We start from the raw sequence: 16,117 nt of genomic DNA, 5'->3' as shown, positions 1-16,117 counted from the left end.
CTATATAAAGTTTGAATTAATTATAATGTCGAAATGATGTGCAGTAGGTCGTTAACTAGGTCTAAAGACCATAAACTATGCGAAACATATGAAAACGTTCTTTAATCATTTATGTTCATGTCGTGCATTTCGATTCTTTTATATGTACTTAGTTTTCTACGAAATATTTCCACAATACATTTTGCTAATTATGGAAAATCAAAAAGTTAAAAACTTAATTAACGGAACGAATTTATTAAAATATTTTTTTCTGCTAAGTGTTCAAACGACGTTTGAAATATTCCATCACAACTTTGATATTGGTCTACTAAGTGCCCTCTTACTTCCTTACTTGAAATACAGCTATCTAAAATAAGTTTTTGAACTCTGAAGTATTTTAGGAAAAAGGTTACAGGCTGACCTTTGATATTCACAGAAATAGATCTTTAATTACATAATATTCATTTTTTCATAGTTCTATATATTGATCTCTAATCAAGATTAAAGTGTCCGGTGAAGGTTGCCAAAAAGTAATTTAAGTTTGAAAAACGACATTAAAAACAAAACCAGAACAAAAAAAAATACAACAACTGGAACAAAACAAAAATTATTAACAGACAAGAAGAAAATACATCAGATGACTAAAAAGTTTGAACCGCAGACATCTCTAACAGATCCTGACGTTTCAGTTTAGGGTAAAACAAGTTAAATCGAATGAGAAATTAATCACTTAGTAAAAGAAACGACACCGTGAAACAGTAAACAAGAGAACTTGTAGGTAAAGCCTTTGTATTTCCGGTTCAAATGGACCTCCTTGTTAGATATCGGCATTTCTTGTTGCATCGATATTTCATTCACGCGAGTTGAATCCTATAATGTTACATTGAAATAGGTGAACTTATTATACTACTCGGTTCACGAATTTTTCGCAACATCAACATATTAACTGAAAATTTACAACTGTGAAGATATCTTGTATACCCATCCAGACTTACTACCTACTGTTTCGTATTTGTCAGAAAGAAATGTTTGGTGTAGAAATACTGTTTGTTTGAATTTAAGAAGGGGCATAACTTATGTAGTTCACACGGATACGAAACTTACACCAATCTTATCCGCTTATCAAGATAAGATTACAGATTATTTGATAATTATTAAGCAAATCACACGCGTTAAGTATCTTAAACGTTTTGCCTTCTGCACCTCTGCAACATAAACATTTCTGTTATCAACGTTTAGGATTCGGTGCACGTTAAAGTCAACGAATGGCATATACGTGATCTGACTTATTGATTAAATGACGTCATTGCCGACCACCTTTGACCACCTTACGCGTTTAAGATAATTCGCAAGGTATCAGTTGTAAGAGAAACTAGTTAACGTTTCAAGGTCTTGAAAGCGTTTTCAAAACCAAGTTATCTCAATGAGGAATCTAAATAAAAGATACAATTACGGGAAATCATTCCGGGTTGTTACATCAGATATGTGCCAAGGTTTTTTTAAAATGATAAAATGTTTGAGAGATGCACCATATTGCACTTTTAAGATAAAATGATTTAGTTTTCATATTGTTTGTGATTTTATTTCTTTATTCATAAGAGTTTAAAACATTGGTATAGATTGTAGTTCCTCGTCAAATAAGTGTTATGAAAAAATATACGTCTTTCAAATTCACTTCCGTTCCGGAAAAATCTTTACTTATATCGAGGTTAACTTGGAGATCAGAGACTTTGCAATGGGGGGCCAAGAGAACAAAAACTTTAAACGATAAAAACAAAGATTTTTTAGATGATACAAATTTTATAGAAAGAGTTTAGATACCTTTATGTTCGGAGACGTATTTCCATATAACCACAATTCGGGATGTAACTAACTTTTTTTTAATCATGGGAAATCAATAATGTTATATTTATATATATTTATTTTCCAACTTTTTACTATTTTTTTTCAGATCTTAAGTTTACGCGACTGCGTTTTGCTTACGGGTAGCTAAAAGCTACAAGTACAAGATACAAGAAGCGTTATAATAAGTGTTTTTGTTAATTTCATAAGTGATACCCTTTCTTTATCTAGTAAAAAACAATAAACCAGTTTCCACCAGATTCGACGAAAACGGCGAACGTGAAAGTCGCCTATTAAAATATCCGACCACAATCATATTTGAAAGCCGACCACAATCATGTTTGAAAGGGAAAACAATTTCTTATTTGATTAAGGTGTAATCGTGTCCGATACTTTCGTCTGTTCTCTCTTTTCCACTTTATAATTTGAGCGTGTAAGAAAATGTATGTTTGATTTCGAAAATTTGTTTCGAAAAATAAAAGTTCGTTGTTGCTACTTCTTCGTCGTTTGAAATTACAAAAAATAGATAAACTAAAATTTTTAGAACTTACGGTTCAGTGCGGTGTTTCTATATACTGACCGGGGTTTAGCATTTTATTGACCATTCGATAAAATTAAGATTTGACCAGACACCATATAACAGTAAACTTTAAAACATGTTTACGTAGTAAGATAACATATTCAATGGTTAGCCTCTATTCAAAATGTCGGCCAAATTGAACGATAAATACTCAATTGATATATTATAGTTCTACTTACTTGAAAAAAACAAAAAAAAAAACAAAAACAAAAAAACAAAAGTACCGGTTTAAATGATTTAGTCGTTTCGTTAGGTTTTCAGCTTTCCCCCTAAAATAATCCACTATACGGAAGATTTTCAGCATGATCCGTTCCCTTGGCAACCATCCATAATAACTAAAATGTCAAAGAGAACACAAAATACATCAATTTGCCTTTACAGTCTATAATGCATTGTATCTGATGCTTTGAAGAATTAGTGTTAATCTTTTATAAAACTACTAGAAAAAAATATGACCAGTAGCCCTAGTTGTGTGAAATATTAGTTCTAATTTCCTATCATATCATCATTCCTTTCGATAATGATCTGAGGGCCTTACGAGCGTACATATATTAATGCATACGCCATATTTGATAATGCGCGTATTCGTTGCATCATATTCGCCTGAGCATTTCGTATAATAGTACCAAAATGTACTCTTCCGTTTTCTATATCCAAAAATTGCACCATTGCCAACTTTTTGGTCCTTCCTCTATATAAATATAAACACAGTGTCCTTAGATTGATACGTTGGAGTCAGTGGTTGTTATCATTCAGTAGTTTATTTAAGGATTATGTAATGCGGTAGGGCGGATTGAGATATTGCCACGTGAACAGGAAGTGGTAATGCGGAAATGTTAATAAGAAAAAGTCAGAAAGATCTTAAAACAAGAGTATGTTTAACAAGAATTTAAATTAAGAACAGAGACAAGGTTTAATATAGTAATGTATTAATATAGCAGGGAATATTGTTTAATAACCATACTGTAAACATATTTTGTTCTAAGTTACTGTTCTTTGGCTATAAGGTGCAATTTTAAGTACCAGTCACTAGTCCACATAGGATTGAGACGCTATCGATGGTAAAGTGATTCATGGTGAAGAAAAATTCACCAAACAAACGATGCTTTTTCAGTCTAAATATGGTATACAATCACATTAGGATAACCATTTCGGCATGCAGATCTGCACTTTTCGATTGATTGATTGATTATTGCGGTTTAACGCCCGAGCAGCAATATTTCAGCTATATTCAGGCGATGAACATGAAATGGGTGATAAAATTTACATGAAATGATGATGATGATGATGAAATGAAAAGAGGGATGGGACACAAGGATAATAGGGTCTACAAATTTTGATTGCCACTAGAAAAAAGGAGTTATGGGTAGGGTCGGGCAATTTAGCCTCCTGTGGCGGAACGCAAAGGTTCCTACTCCTATTGAATACTACAGCAGGGTTGTGCGAGTTTAACGTGCGAGGAACGTGGCATCTTTGCCAACACGGTGCGCCACTAAGGTTTGTGGTCAGGTTTTCCGTATTATAGCTTAACAACCCCAGCGTGTAACACGCCAGGGGTACCCCCATTCCACCACCTGGGGCACACATCCCAGTTGCTCTGTTGGCAGAGCGCCTAGCCCCCGGCTAGGATTCTGAGCAATATTTGGTCGTCTTTTACGACAAGTTTAGCGCTGCTGCATGCCTATTCTTTTGACTCCCGGACCTACACGGGGCTGCACATTTTAGAAAATCATACAATAATCTCCCACTAAAATCAACCAAATGAAACTAAACCAAGAACAATAACTCTTGCAAAATACAAAATGAAAAACTAAGACAGGTTGTGTGATCAGTTATTGTTTCTAAACACTTTGGTGGCTTTTTGAAATGCATGAATCACCTCAGTCTGATTATAGAAAGACTGCAGGTACGAGATCACAATTAATTACGAATATAGTTCCTTTTTTTTCAGTGTGTTTCTTCCTGATTTTTTTTCTATGCCTGTCATAAACTTTATTGCTTAGAATTAACTGCAGAAATGTAGGGCAAGGATCAAATTTAGAAGGTTTTTTTTTTATTCTGTTATTTTATGTGGAAGTTGTGATTTGGTCCTATGAAAGAAGGTCAAAATTTAGGACATTTGGCAGTGGTCACTTTTCATGTCTACGTGGTCTCCGAAGCAAAGTTGCTAAAAATAAAAAAAATGATGGTAAATTTTTCTGGCACTCTTATAGAAATCTGCTTTTAGACATGTTTCCATATTGGTGAAGTTTGAATGAGTTTGAAGCGGTGGAATTTTTTTATATGTCAAGATGGGTCTGTTGAAATGCACTACGAAATTAATTGTGTCCTCGTACCTATATGCAACTTGAAAAGTCGCCATTACAGTCATGCGCAAGACTGACCGTTTTAAAATAAAAACAAATGATATATTGGGTAAAAGTTAACTCTAAAAGAAAACTAATGTCCACAGACAATTTCGTTATATTTATGAAGAAAAACAGGCATTGATTTCGTCGTATGTAAGTCGTATATAAGTGTTAAGTTGATCGTAAGTAATGACGTCAAAACTTAAAATAGCATTGTGACGTCATAATTTACGATCAATATCACAATTACGACTTTATGCATAACAGGATAATAGTGTAACCGCGTGTGTTGGGGCGACTACTCTGAAAATAAAAGAAGCCAGGGGCGAGAAAATATTTCCAGGCGCGTAGCTGCCGTTAGAAAAAAAGCTTTTGCCTGCACTTAATTTTGCCATTTTTTTTAAGATAAAATACATCCAGGAGAGGCATAAATGATGCTCTAAAACGCAATCTCCGCGGAGCTTCGGGGGGGGGAGGGGGGGACTTCGCCCCCTGGACCTGCTGGGGACCTTAAGCGGCCCCCAGACCCCCTGCCGTAATTTTCCCTACACTTCAATTTGGCCTCAGCTACGTGCCTGACTTCTTTGTACACTGAAATCACTGAGAATAATTCAGACAGTTTTATAAAGAGTCACAGAGATGAATTTCGATGATCTCAAAATGTTTGCACTTTTCAGTAAAAAATTAGAAACTAATGGAAACATTTGATCACCAATATTGTATGACGTTTAAGAAAAACATCCGTTTAAAATTTGCTCGATTTAAGACAAAATTTTAATCAAATATTTAACAAAATCAATTTTAAAAATCTTCACAAGCAGTATTATATGAAAATATATACAAAAATAAAAATGAAAATCGAATTTAACGTTGTACAGTTTTACTTTACAGCAAACAATTAGAAATTGTTGATAAAATAAATTTATTATTATGATAAAACTGCATTTGATTTCAATAAAACAATATATCAACGAGATATATAATTGTATTATGACATGGAGCCATAAAGTTATAAAGATGAAAGGGTAATGGAAAGGCTTTAATTGTGAAAATTTCTTTCATGTTCTTTGCGAAACACCTGCGTCCTTCTGTTTTTAAATGTTTGGGATGATAGTCTCGGTTATGATTTATGTTTAAACAAAACACAGAGCAGAACTCATTGTGAGTAAATCCTGAAATATCGCACTATCTTAGTCGTAAAGACATAAACTTAAATTAAATGGCATGGTAAGAAGATGATTGTTTCGGAGAAGAAACGGAAGAAGTTGGTTAAAAAATTAAGGTATGTAGCTATACAGCGTGGGCACTAGACTTCAATTAAAAGAGGTGTGCTATTAACATGCTTTCAAAACTGTATTTAATTGAATGAGAATATTCTATTAATTGCAGTTCCTTTTGCATTTTTATGACAGTAATTCAAGGCAACAGAAACATAAATTTCCTTCACTAAACGACGCAAGCGTAAAATTAGCCATGAAATCTTTTTGGCATGAAGCCTTCAAGCTACGCCTTTTCGTAAATTTCAATTTTTGGGAATTTTTAGACTTAAATATTATGACACTAAAATGTTTAAATCAAAGAGAAAATTTCTTTATTTTGGACCAATTTATGTAACATTCGACTTCAGTACTTAATGACTAGAAAGACAAGGCATCACAGGCATATCACGCGTTTTAGGAGAATAAAGGCACCAAAAACATTGCGACGGGACTAAGTTTTGATTCCGAACAAAGGCAGATATATAAGTTAAAATTGATGTATTGCACCTTAAATGAAAGGGTTTGACACTCCGTGTTCATACTTAACCATGTATATAAACAGTATATGTATCACATTTCCGGAGAAAACAAATATTAAATCGAACAGCAAATACGTTGTTACATTCTGTTTAACGTAAATCAAACAATTCAACCGCACACATCAAAGCGTCTGCAATAAATATAATTGTATTTCCATTTCGACAACGGTGATTTTTTCTTAATTACTTAATAACCATTATGAAATGACGGCCATTTTGAAATTCCGAAATCTATATGCACAACTAAGTCACGGGGCGCAGTTCTGTTAAAGTTCCGTCACTAACTTCTGTGAAATTACTATTCGTACGTGTGAAACGACAAGAAACAAACAAAAAATCATCAAATCAACTACAAATCGTGGAAATCACTGAAAATTCTGCTGTAGTTAAATGCCACATTCCATTTGATAACACAGAATTTAGAGGTCAAATATCCAGTTCATTAAATGTTGAATGAATATCTTGGTTTTCTCTCTCAATTTCTGTTTAAATTTGCAATTTTATAAGGGGGGAATGTCAACTTGTCATTATCATCTCAATATAAAAAAAAACAATGGGCATTGTACCTAGCAACGGCGAGTTGTCAAGGCATTTTAAGTATCATTCTGGGTATGAATCAGGCAATGGGTGGCACATAATATTTCGCAATTCACTATTTGATTTAAATTTTTAAATCTGGTTAGATGTATTTAGCAACGCGTTAATAAGTACATAAAATCTATTTCTACACCAAGATATTCAAAGAGAAGATCACAGATACTTCTGTATAGATGACTTTTGAAATGAGAAATAGCCAAAAAAATCTTGTACGGTAAATCTATAATTCACTATAGTCTAACTTGACCAATACGAAATTAAGTAAAATGCTGAAAAGATTTGATATAGAGTGGATTTTAATAGATCACCCGGAAATCGAAACGTAGGACGGACAAAAGAAGTTACGTTAACTCCGGAGCATTGGTCTCTTCCATGCCGGAACTATTTTTTTTTTTTATTTGCCATTCCAGAATACCAGCTCCGAGTGGCAGTGAAAACAATATATCCGATTCAGGTGAAGTTACAGACGGTGGCTCGCCCATCTGCATCTCAAATTGGGAGACCTATCAAATTTGCATAAAATTTTGGTTTTTTTTTCAAATTACGGATTCAGGCGTCTGCGACCCCCCCCCCCTCATATCAAAACCAAAAATCAACAGATTTAAACTTGTTTGAAAATGTAATTACTGATTGTTTACTTAATATCTTAATATATTCTGCATAATTCAAAATTTTAACGAACTGCATAGACAAAAATAAATTGAACAATATAACATTAGAAAAGAGTCGTTGATAAATGTACGGAACGAATTGTATTTTCTAAATATAGTAATATTTTTGTTCCACATATGTTTTTATCTACATTAAACACACAGATATGAATTATGTCATTTGAAAGTCAAAATATGAGTGTACGATGTACTTCACCGGCTGATTATTCCGGAAGCCATGTGAAGGACATTAAATTTGAGATAACTGATTTTCGAATTAAATGAAAAAAGCATTTTATTTATATTATTATTGTCTTACAAAGATACTTAATTCAACAATCAAATAAAAGAAAATTTTAACTTAACAATTTAGTAGCTGATCATATGCATATCCGGGGGGGGGGGTGCCCCATATTTGTTCCCAAAGTTTAATTAAATGGAATTCTTGGAGCACCCCAGCCCTTTTTCCGTAATTTCTGTAAACATCACTGTGACAAGTGATTGATCCATTTTACCGATTAGAATATTATATTCATAAATTCTAAAATTTATGGCAATGACAAATTTAGATAAAAGGTGTAGCCCGTGAGATTCTTTCAACCTTGTAGTACAATGTACATTATAATGTGCAACCCCCCCCCCAAAAAAAAAAGTACTAGTTTCACAAAAGATATAAATGGGGAAAATAGAACAGACCAGTTTGAAAATTCTGTATAGAAGATTGATGTTCAAATATATCAAAATGCCATAGGTTATGTTGGCGACCTAAGAGTGCAAATATTTCTGTGCAAACATTTTTCAGTTGCTGCGACGCAAGTGCAGGCGATTACAGTCAATATTTTAAGTAAAAGCAAACATATCGAATTTTATGACATAAGAATGATTAAATCATTCATTTATAAGATGTGATATTATTTCAATTTCATAATTGAGATACATGGTTCAAGAACGACTCAATTTATTTTTTATAGACTGGTGGATTGTAGTTAAAATAAGGAAAAGAGAACTGAGACGAGATAGAATATCTTAGTAACATTTACTATATTCATCAAAGCGTGTGTTATAACTTAAAGTTTTAACTTACACAGAAGCGATATGAGAAAAAGTGAAATTAGAACAGTCAAGTCCAAAATATTTCAATGGTAGATAAAAGTAACAATGAGCCATAAACTTACATTGTGCTTAATCACATAAGAGGTCCTGTTTACAAAATGCACATAATGGCTACTACTTGTATGTATAATTTCTTTGTCGGAAGTGTTTATTTTGACATGAAAAAAAAAACAACGAAAACAAACAAACAAAAATTAAAGATTTACTGGATTTGTTCAGAAATATATATATATATATATATATATATATATATATATATATATATATATATATAAACAAGACACACAAACGCAGAAAAGGAAAAAAACGTTACTTTGAATAATTGTCGTAATAACTGAAAATACAAGAATCTACTTTTTCAAAAGAAATCGTTATACACAGTACATATGTAATTATTTTGGCGGAAGTATCCGGTATATTTGATTCGCATGAAAAACAAGATAGTTTTATAATTATCGCTAAAAAGACACTTATCTGCATTTCAAGTTTGTTAACTTAACGTTGATATATTACAAATTTCATTTTTTGCTAGACAAAATGTTATATTTTAGGAAGTAAAGACTTCTTAAGGAAATAATCAATCTAAAATATAATAGTGATGTAAGCTACACGTGTTACCCAACTATTTTTAGCTTTTCCGTTAAAGTATGAATGTTGTGAGTTTTCTATCGAATGTCTTTCTTATTTTGGGTTTCAATCGATGATGCAAACTCGGCGTAAGGTTTCACTATTAATAAACTTCCCCTTTATTCAACGTTTCAACATAATTTTAATTTCTTTTTCCTGTTTCTGACTTTTGTTTATAATTTTATGAACACATTGATTGGTACATACCTGAGATTTATTTCTCCATATGGACACGAAGAAATTCGACAAAAATGTTTCGTGATAATTTTTTTATTATGAAAATTGAAAAGTAAAATATAACAACAATAAAAAAAAAAAAAAAAGAAGAAGAAAATCCATAAAATTGTATTTTCTAATCCAAACTAAAAAACAATTTCCCTTAAAAGGAAGATTTTCTATAAATGTACGTGCACATAAATTCAAATACATGTAAAATATCTTACCAGATTAATGTCTTTGTTCTGTGATGGATAAGTTTGTCTTAAAAACAAAATAGATAAAATTGATTCCACTTACTTATATACCCAAAGTCTAGCAGGTCTTTCCCCACAAACATGACACATGTTTACTGCTTTAACAATCCCGTGGATTTTCACGATGTGAGAAAAATGGGACGATACGGTGCAACTTGTATTTATGCACGTTACTGTAACATTTTCACATGCAGTTAATAGGGCCCAAATAGAGGTCGTCCCTTTTGTAGAATGCATGAGAATATATGTCCCCAATCACGTATGCATACGTAAAGCATAGGATTGCATAACTGCAAAATACGTATTGATTTAGAAAAGTCTCGATATGTCACCGTAAGTTGTTAATTGATCGTGATGTCATGTTTGATTTTAACTTAAATGTATTATATTTACTTATAGAAAAAATCCAACTTAATTTATAAGCTTGTAAAATTGCACCGGCTATGTGTCAGTGGGCCATTTTGAAATATTTTTGGATAACCTTTTAACTGATAACGTGTCACAGATAGAAACGCAAGGACCAAATCAACGAAATGCATGTCAGTCATAAGATCTGGGTAGATTAGATTTTCAATTTCTATCGTTAATTTTTAGACCTAATTGTACACCATTGTATACAAAAATCTTTAAATTCTTTATATTTTATTTAACACCTAATTGAAATAACTAGATGGAATTTGTAGGGCCACCGATAAGGCAATTGTAAATATAGTAAAAAATCTCGCACATTGTTTTTATGAGGTGAAATGAGTGCTACCTTGGTGAAACTCTTAATGAATCGATGAATTATCTACATGAATTTGTTGGCACGCAGAGATTGACACTAACAGTAGTCCGGTAGTCCCTTGCCGCCCTAATTTTTTAGAGTATAACTTAAAAAATGTTCATGGTAGTCCTATGGGCTATCTAAATTTTGCCTTATTTTTTAAAAGATCTAAGAACATAACCGTCATGACTGTCTGCGGATTACCTGTTTTACCTCTGAAGTAGTCCTGTTGACAACCAAACAAATGAAGTCAGTGTCAAGCCCTGGCACGTGTTATTAATTCAACTGAATATTCAATGCAAGTTTCATAGAATCGGAAAACGTATAAAGTCAAGACAAATCAAACTCATCAAAATCCATAAAACGGAAAGCCTCAATGCAAACATACAGTAGGTTTGACGAACAGACACTCAGACAATAACAAAACAGAAACTTACTTGACTAGTTTATTGGTTTTGGATATAAAAAATGTCAGAACTTACCAATCATGCACATAAACATTTTGTATTTTATATCATTTTCGGTACGTAAAACAGTGTCATCATTAAATAGTGTCGATGCAGACACATCCTTCCCGATATAATAGAAACAGAAAAATAATTTAAAACGCACAAAATAAAGACAGATTTGAGAAACGCAGTTTAAAATGTGACGGCTAGTATAACTAAGGAGAGGTTCCTCACAGGGCGTTCAAAGTACAAGTGCCTTAGAATTTCCAGATAATATTATTTGAGTAATTTCAAAAGTAGGCCGCACCAAGAATATCTCCAAGGGGTTATAAATAGACTTACTTGATAAATCAAGATTTGTGAAATCCCACTTTCAGAAAATGTAACTTTCTACCAAGTTTAACAATAATCGGATTTATATATTTAACAGAACAATTTTCGATTATAGCTATATAGTAGTTCTTACCTTCTGAGATAGTACGATGACATATACACTGCACAAATTTAGCTAAATTATCTTATCAGATGTGCATAATACTCATATAATCTCCTATAGTCACATTCAAAATTTAAGAGACAATGGTTTAGATAATGGCTCGATACAGGGGTTAATGATGTTAAATTGTCTAAACCGTTCAGCTGTTGACATAAGGGTATAACAAATTTGTTTATGCACGGAACATTCTGTCAAAACAAGTACGATTTGAACACAAATACTGACAAGATATTTATCTTTTGAATGATGTGATTTGTCTTTTTAGTGACCCAGTTTCAATTTGAAGACAAATAAATGGATCTCGAATACGTTTTGGGTTCAAAGGTCGTAAAATAATCGAGCTCTGTGCGCGATGAACCTTTATTTCGTTTGAACCTTGACCCGGTTTTTCGGTAGATAATTTACATGATCGATTAACCAAATCTTTTGAAAGTTGGATAAAGAATAAACAATTTGATCCCATAAGGTAGATTTCAAAGGCAGAAACTACTAGTCAACTTCATTCGCGAACCTCTTACTATTCTAAAACATCTCCTAGATAAGAAAGTTTTCACCAGTTCTGCGCATGATCAAAGTAAACGAATTCGCAAAGAAGTTACCCTCCGGTGTGCAGTTCTAATACATGTAAAGTATTACAAAACCTTATTTATAGCCTTGTATTATACTTCAAAACTTGAGTTGTTGGGCTATGATTCGTAACCAGCTGAACAGAAAACTCAATAAACAAGATCGCTTGATTTTCGTTTACAGGAGTTTATTTTTGAATTTCTGAATTGCTGTTAGATGCTGTGCTTGCATATGTGCTTGTACATGTATTTGGGATGGATGGATTGAATAGCAAGGCGATAGTCACCATCAGAGACGGATAAACTAAACCTACCATTGTATTGTTCCTTTTCAATTTGTAATTTCCCAGTCGTTTACTTCAGCTGATACATGCATATTTACTTTTTTCATTTTTTTTACCTGTCAATGTGTCGCTCAAGATTCAACTCGTCTTTTGAATTTTAACTTTTGGGCGTACTATGTACAATGTTTTGAATGTATTCTTATCACGAAGTTTGATGTTAGATAGATCCTACCAGGGCCGGATCGATGGAGGAGTGTCAACCGAGGTTCCTCAGAAATAAGGGGATGCTAAGACATTATTTGCCAATTATTGTTAATTTTACACATGACAATGACAATTTTTCCAATAAAAAGGGGGTGTGCCAACTCCCTGTACCCCTCTGGATCCGCCACTGCCTATATATACCCTTTATGATGAATTACAGTAGTCATTATAATTGATATTCAAACTCAAGACTTGGAACATTTGGTCATTTAGAAGCACCTGAGAAACTGAGGCTGTGTTAGTTCACATTTCCTTCAGCATTGAGCCTAATCGGCACGCAGGTATCACGCAACTTAGCAGCTTCAAAAATATATAATTATTCCCCTTATGCACATTCCGGTTATTCTAGCGTCTTTGCAATTGAGTCTCAAGTATGTCTTTTCATCTTGTCTCAAATATTCTTCACTTACTTTAAACATTAAGTATATAAGTCAACTTTAAACATAATTTTGAAATATATATTCTTTATAGATGATTTTGATATGACAACCTCAAAGAGAGGCTTTTGAAAGATCGACCTTATAGACTTATATAATCACTTCTAACACATTTTCTTATCACTTAGGTTGACAATTGTACATGTAAAACAAATCCAATTCTTGTTTAGCCAAGGTTCAAGTTTTCGGGTTGTTTATAAAATATCATTTTTTGTTTATTTACGATATGTCTTTCAACTGGGGCGGTAAGGAATTCAAGTATTTTTCAATAATTATTATACATTCATTTTACAAACATTCACCTATTATCGTATGTTCGAATTTTAATAAAATTATAGAATAGGGCGAATTTCGACACACAACATACCTTGTTCCCTCAACGGTTTCTTCTACATGTATATGAAGTTGAGTGTTGGTATGTGATATGTTTCTTATTATTAATAGAATTGTGAAAAATTGGATCAATTTCGAAACATGGCGTACCAAGTTCCTTTAACGGTTTCTTCCACGTGTAGTTGAGTGTTGGTAGGTGATATATTTCCAAGAGGGCAGGGTCGATCGGAATGAAAGTTGACAGGGATTAAGCACAACATATTTAGATGAGCATCTGGAATGAAATTTTTTTCAAAGGCCGCCTTTTTTCAAAATGGTCGTGACACTGAAGGTACGACAAAACCATCATCTAATAAGAAGACCTGATAGGGACGTGATAAAGACTTCCGGTCGTGCCAAAAGATAACATTCTGTACGTACGTGAGGCGACTTCTTCACGCTTTGCGGAAACATAAAATATTAGTTTGAAAATTGATTCATTCAGCATAAGGAATGTCACTTTAAAGAGCTTCCGCGGTATATGGTAATGTTTGATTAATTCAAATTAGTTCCCCATAATTATAAACAACAAAAGATGTTATAGGACAGTACAAACTTTTAAGGCACATCACGTGGCCGTACCAACTACTTGAAATCCATTAGGCGCGCGATGACATTCAACTAAACTATAGCCCTTTGTTAAAAGATACTTAAATATCATATTAAACCACAGCTTTATATATATTAGTTTAATCATTTAGTCATACATAATAAAAGTTGTAATAAAAACTACATCTTAGCCCATGTTTTGCAATTCTTTAGTACACAGAGATAACAATTACTTCAACTATTTCAGGGCTTCCATTGTAACGCAATTCTTTCAAGGGACAATTGACATTAGGAGAGAATATTTCTCAAAAGTTTCGTAACAACTCTTTGTTATTCACGAGTCATATCTACGCGTCATTCATTCGAATCGTAAACAGATGTTAAAAGCTACTTCGGTGTCACATTAAAACCACAGAATATTACACTGTGGTTTATTAAATGTACCATGCTACAGAATAACTTTCCAGTTTTTTTTTTTTGTGCAATTATGATATCGCGAGCTCGCCCCGACTCATGAAAGTGGCAATTTTAACCTCCTTATCAATTTAGAGAGAACCATATCGATGGCTTGACTGACAGAGTCGTCACATTTCGTTCTAGTGTATTTTGTGCGGTCTACTTTTTCACGAGTTAACATATAGGGTTTATATTAATTTTTCTAAGTCTAGTTCATAACATGCTCCATTCAATTAAATCTAAAAAAGCATGAAATATATGCCAGTAGTATACAAATTGCAGCCAGCCAATTTATCACCCACTCAACCAACCAACCAACCAACCAACCAACAAATCATCTACCACCATGTACATGTACCTACCATCTAACCAACCAAACACCAATTGATAAAACCTATCTCTACTAGAACCCACATTTAGGTTGGAGTCAAAATAAGGAGTACCTTGAATTAACTATATCAAGTACTTCTCTGTCAAAGAGTCAGGCAAAATGTGCAGATAAGGTGTAGCAGACGAGGAAATAAAACACAGACGTTTTAGTGCATTATCCAAGTATTCATTTTACCCTATTACCTCTAGAAATAATAAGTTTGCCTTTTTAAGATGTTGATAGGTCAAATTTAGTGCACTATGGAAAATTACTATAAACATGAAATCAGCAAAATATTACTACGTCACAGATGCTTTAAGGAGGTAGACCTAGGGTAAGGGACATAACTCATGAAATCAATGATATGTTTGTATCACTTTCAATTTCGTTAAAGTCTTTAAAGCTTTCATTTGAAACAGAATGAAATCAGTCAATGTTGCTTTGAAGCTTACATGAGATTGATGTAAAATGCAGACTACAAACGTTCGATGATTTGTAAGAGTTGTGTCCCTTGCCTTAGGCCTACCTCCTTGAGATAACTTAAAGTAGCTGTTTGGTTGTTTTCGAGATGTATTGAATATATTTGAGGCAAAAAAATACCAAATTCAGAAAAATGATGTCCAACCCATTGCCTGATTCTTACACAGAATAGTACTTAAGTTTTTTTTTCTTTTTTTTACAAATAAACAACAAGTACCATATGCGCTTTTCCATAACTGGTTGGGTTCAAAATAAAACAATGTTTAACCATAATTGGTTTCTAGAGTAACGAACCCACTATAAATAGAACGGATGAGTAAACAGTAAAACTCGCAATGGAAGTTTTTTTTAACCAATACCATGAGAAACATGAGTTGAAAACGGCTGAAAAACACAGCAAACAACAAAAATTAAAACAAATGATATGGCACGTGTGTAATCAGACCAAAATCGAGAAAAGAAACTACTCGAATACAGCTTCCAAGAAAAAAACCATGAGCAGAAAGGAAAATACCAATTTCAAAACTTAATACATAAAACGTGATCAATACGGTCATGCTATTTAAAAAGTAAATTTAAATATTAACATGATTTTCCGCCGGTAATCGACAATTTCCGGAA

The 16,117-nt window shown here is 33.0% G+C and overlaps 1 protein-coding gene across 1 annotated transcript in view; it reads right to left on the bottom strand.

Moving 5' to 3' along the window:
* Nucleotides 1–16,117, bottom strand: part of LOC148605708 (uncharacterized) — a 53,565-nt gene that overhangs the window by 21,265 nt on the left and 16,183 nt on the right. Inside the window, exons 2-3 of the mRNA XM_088547610.1 lie at nt 11,689–11,739; nt 9,978–10,014 (exon numbers count right to left, since the gene is read on the bottom strand). Coding sequence (XP_088403736.1) covers nt 9,978–10,014; nt 11,689–11,739 — 88 coding nt within the window. The remainder of the gene's footprint in view (nt 1–9,977; nt 10,015–11,688; nt 11,740–16,117) is intronic.

This window comes from Perna viridis, chromosome 10 (assembly GCF_037379345.1).
Source record: "Perna viridis isolate PV_CMFRI_1.1 ecotype Kerala chromosome 10, ASM3737934v1, whole genome shotgun sequence".
In the NCBI taxonomy this organism is placed as follows: domain Eukaryota; kingdom Metazoa; phylum Mollusca; class Bivalvia; order Mytilida; family Mytilidae; genus Perna; species Perna viridis.
Note: the sequence above shows the minus strand (reverse complement) of the source record. Positions and strands in the feature narration are given on the sequence as shown.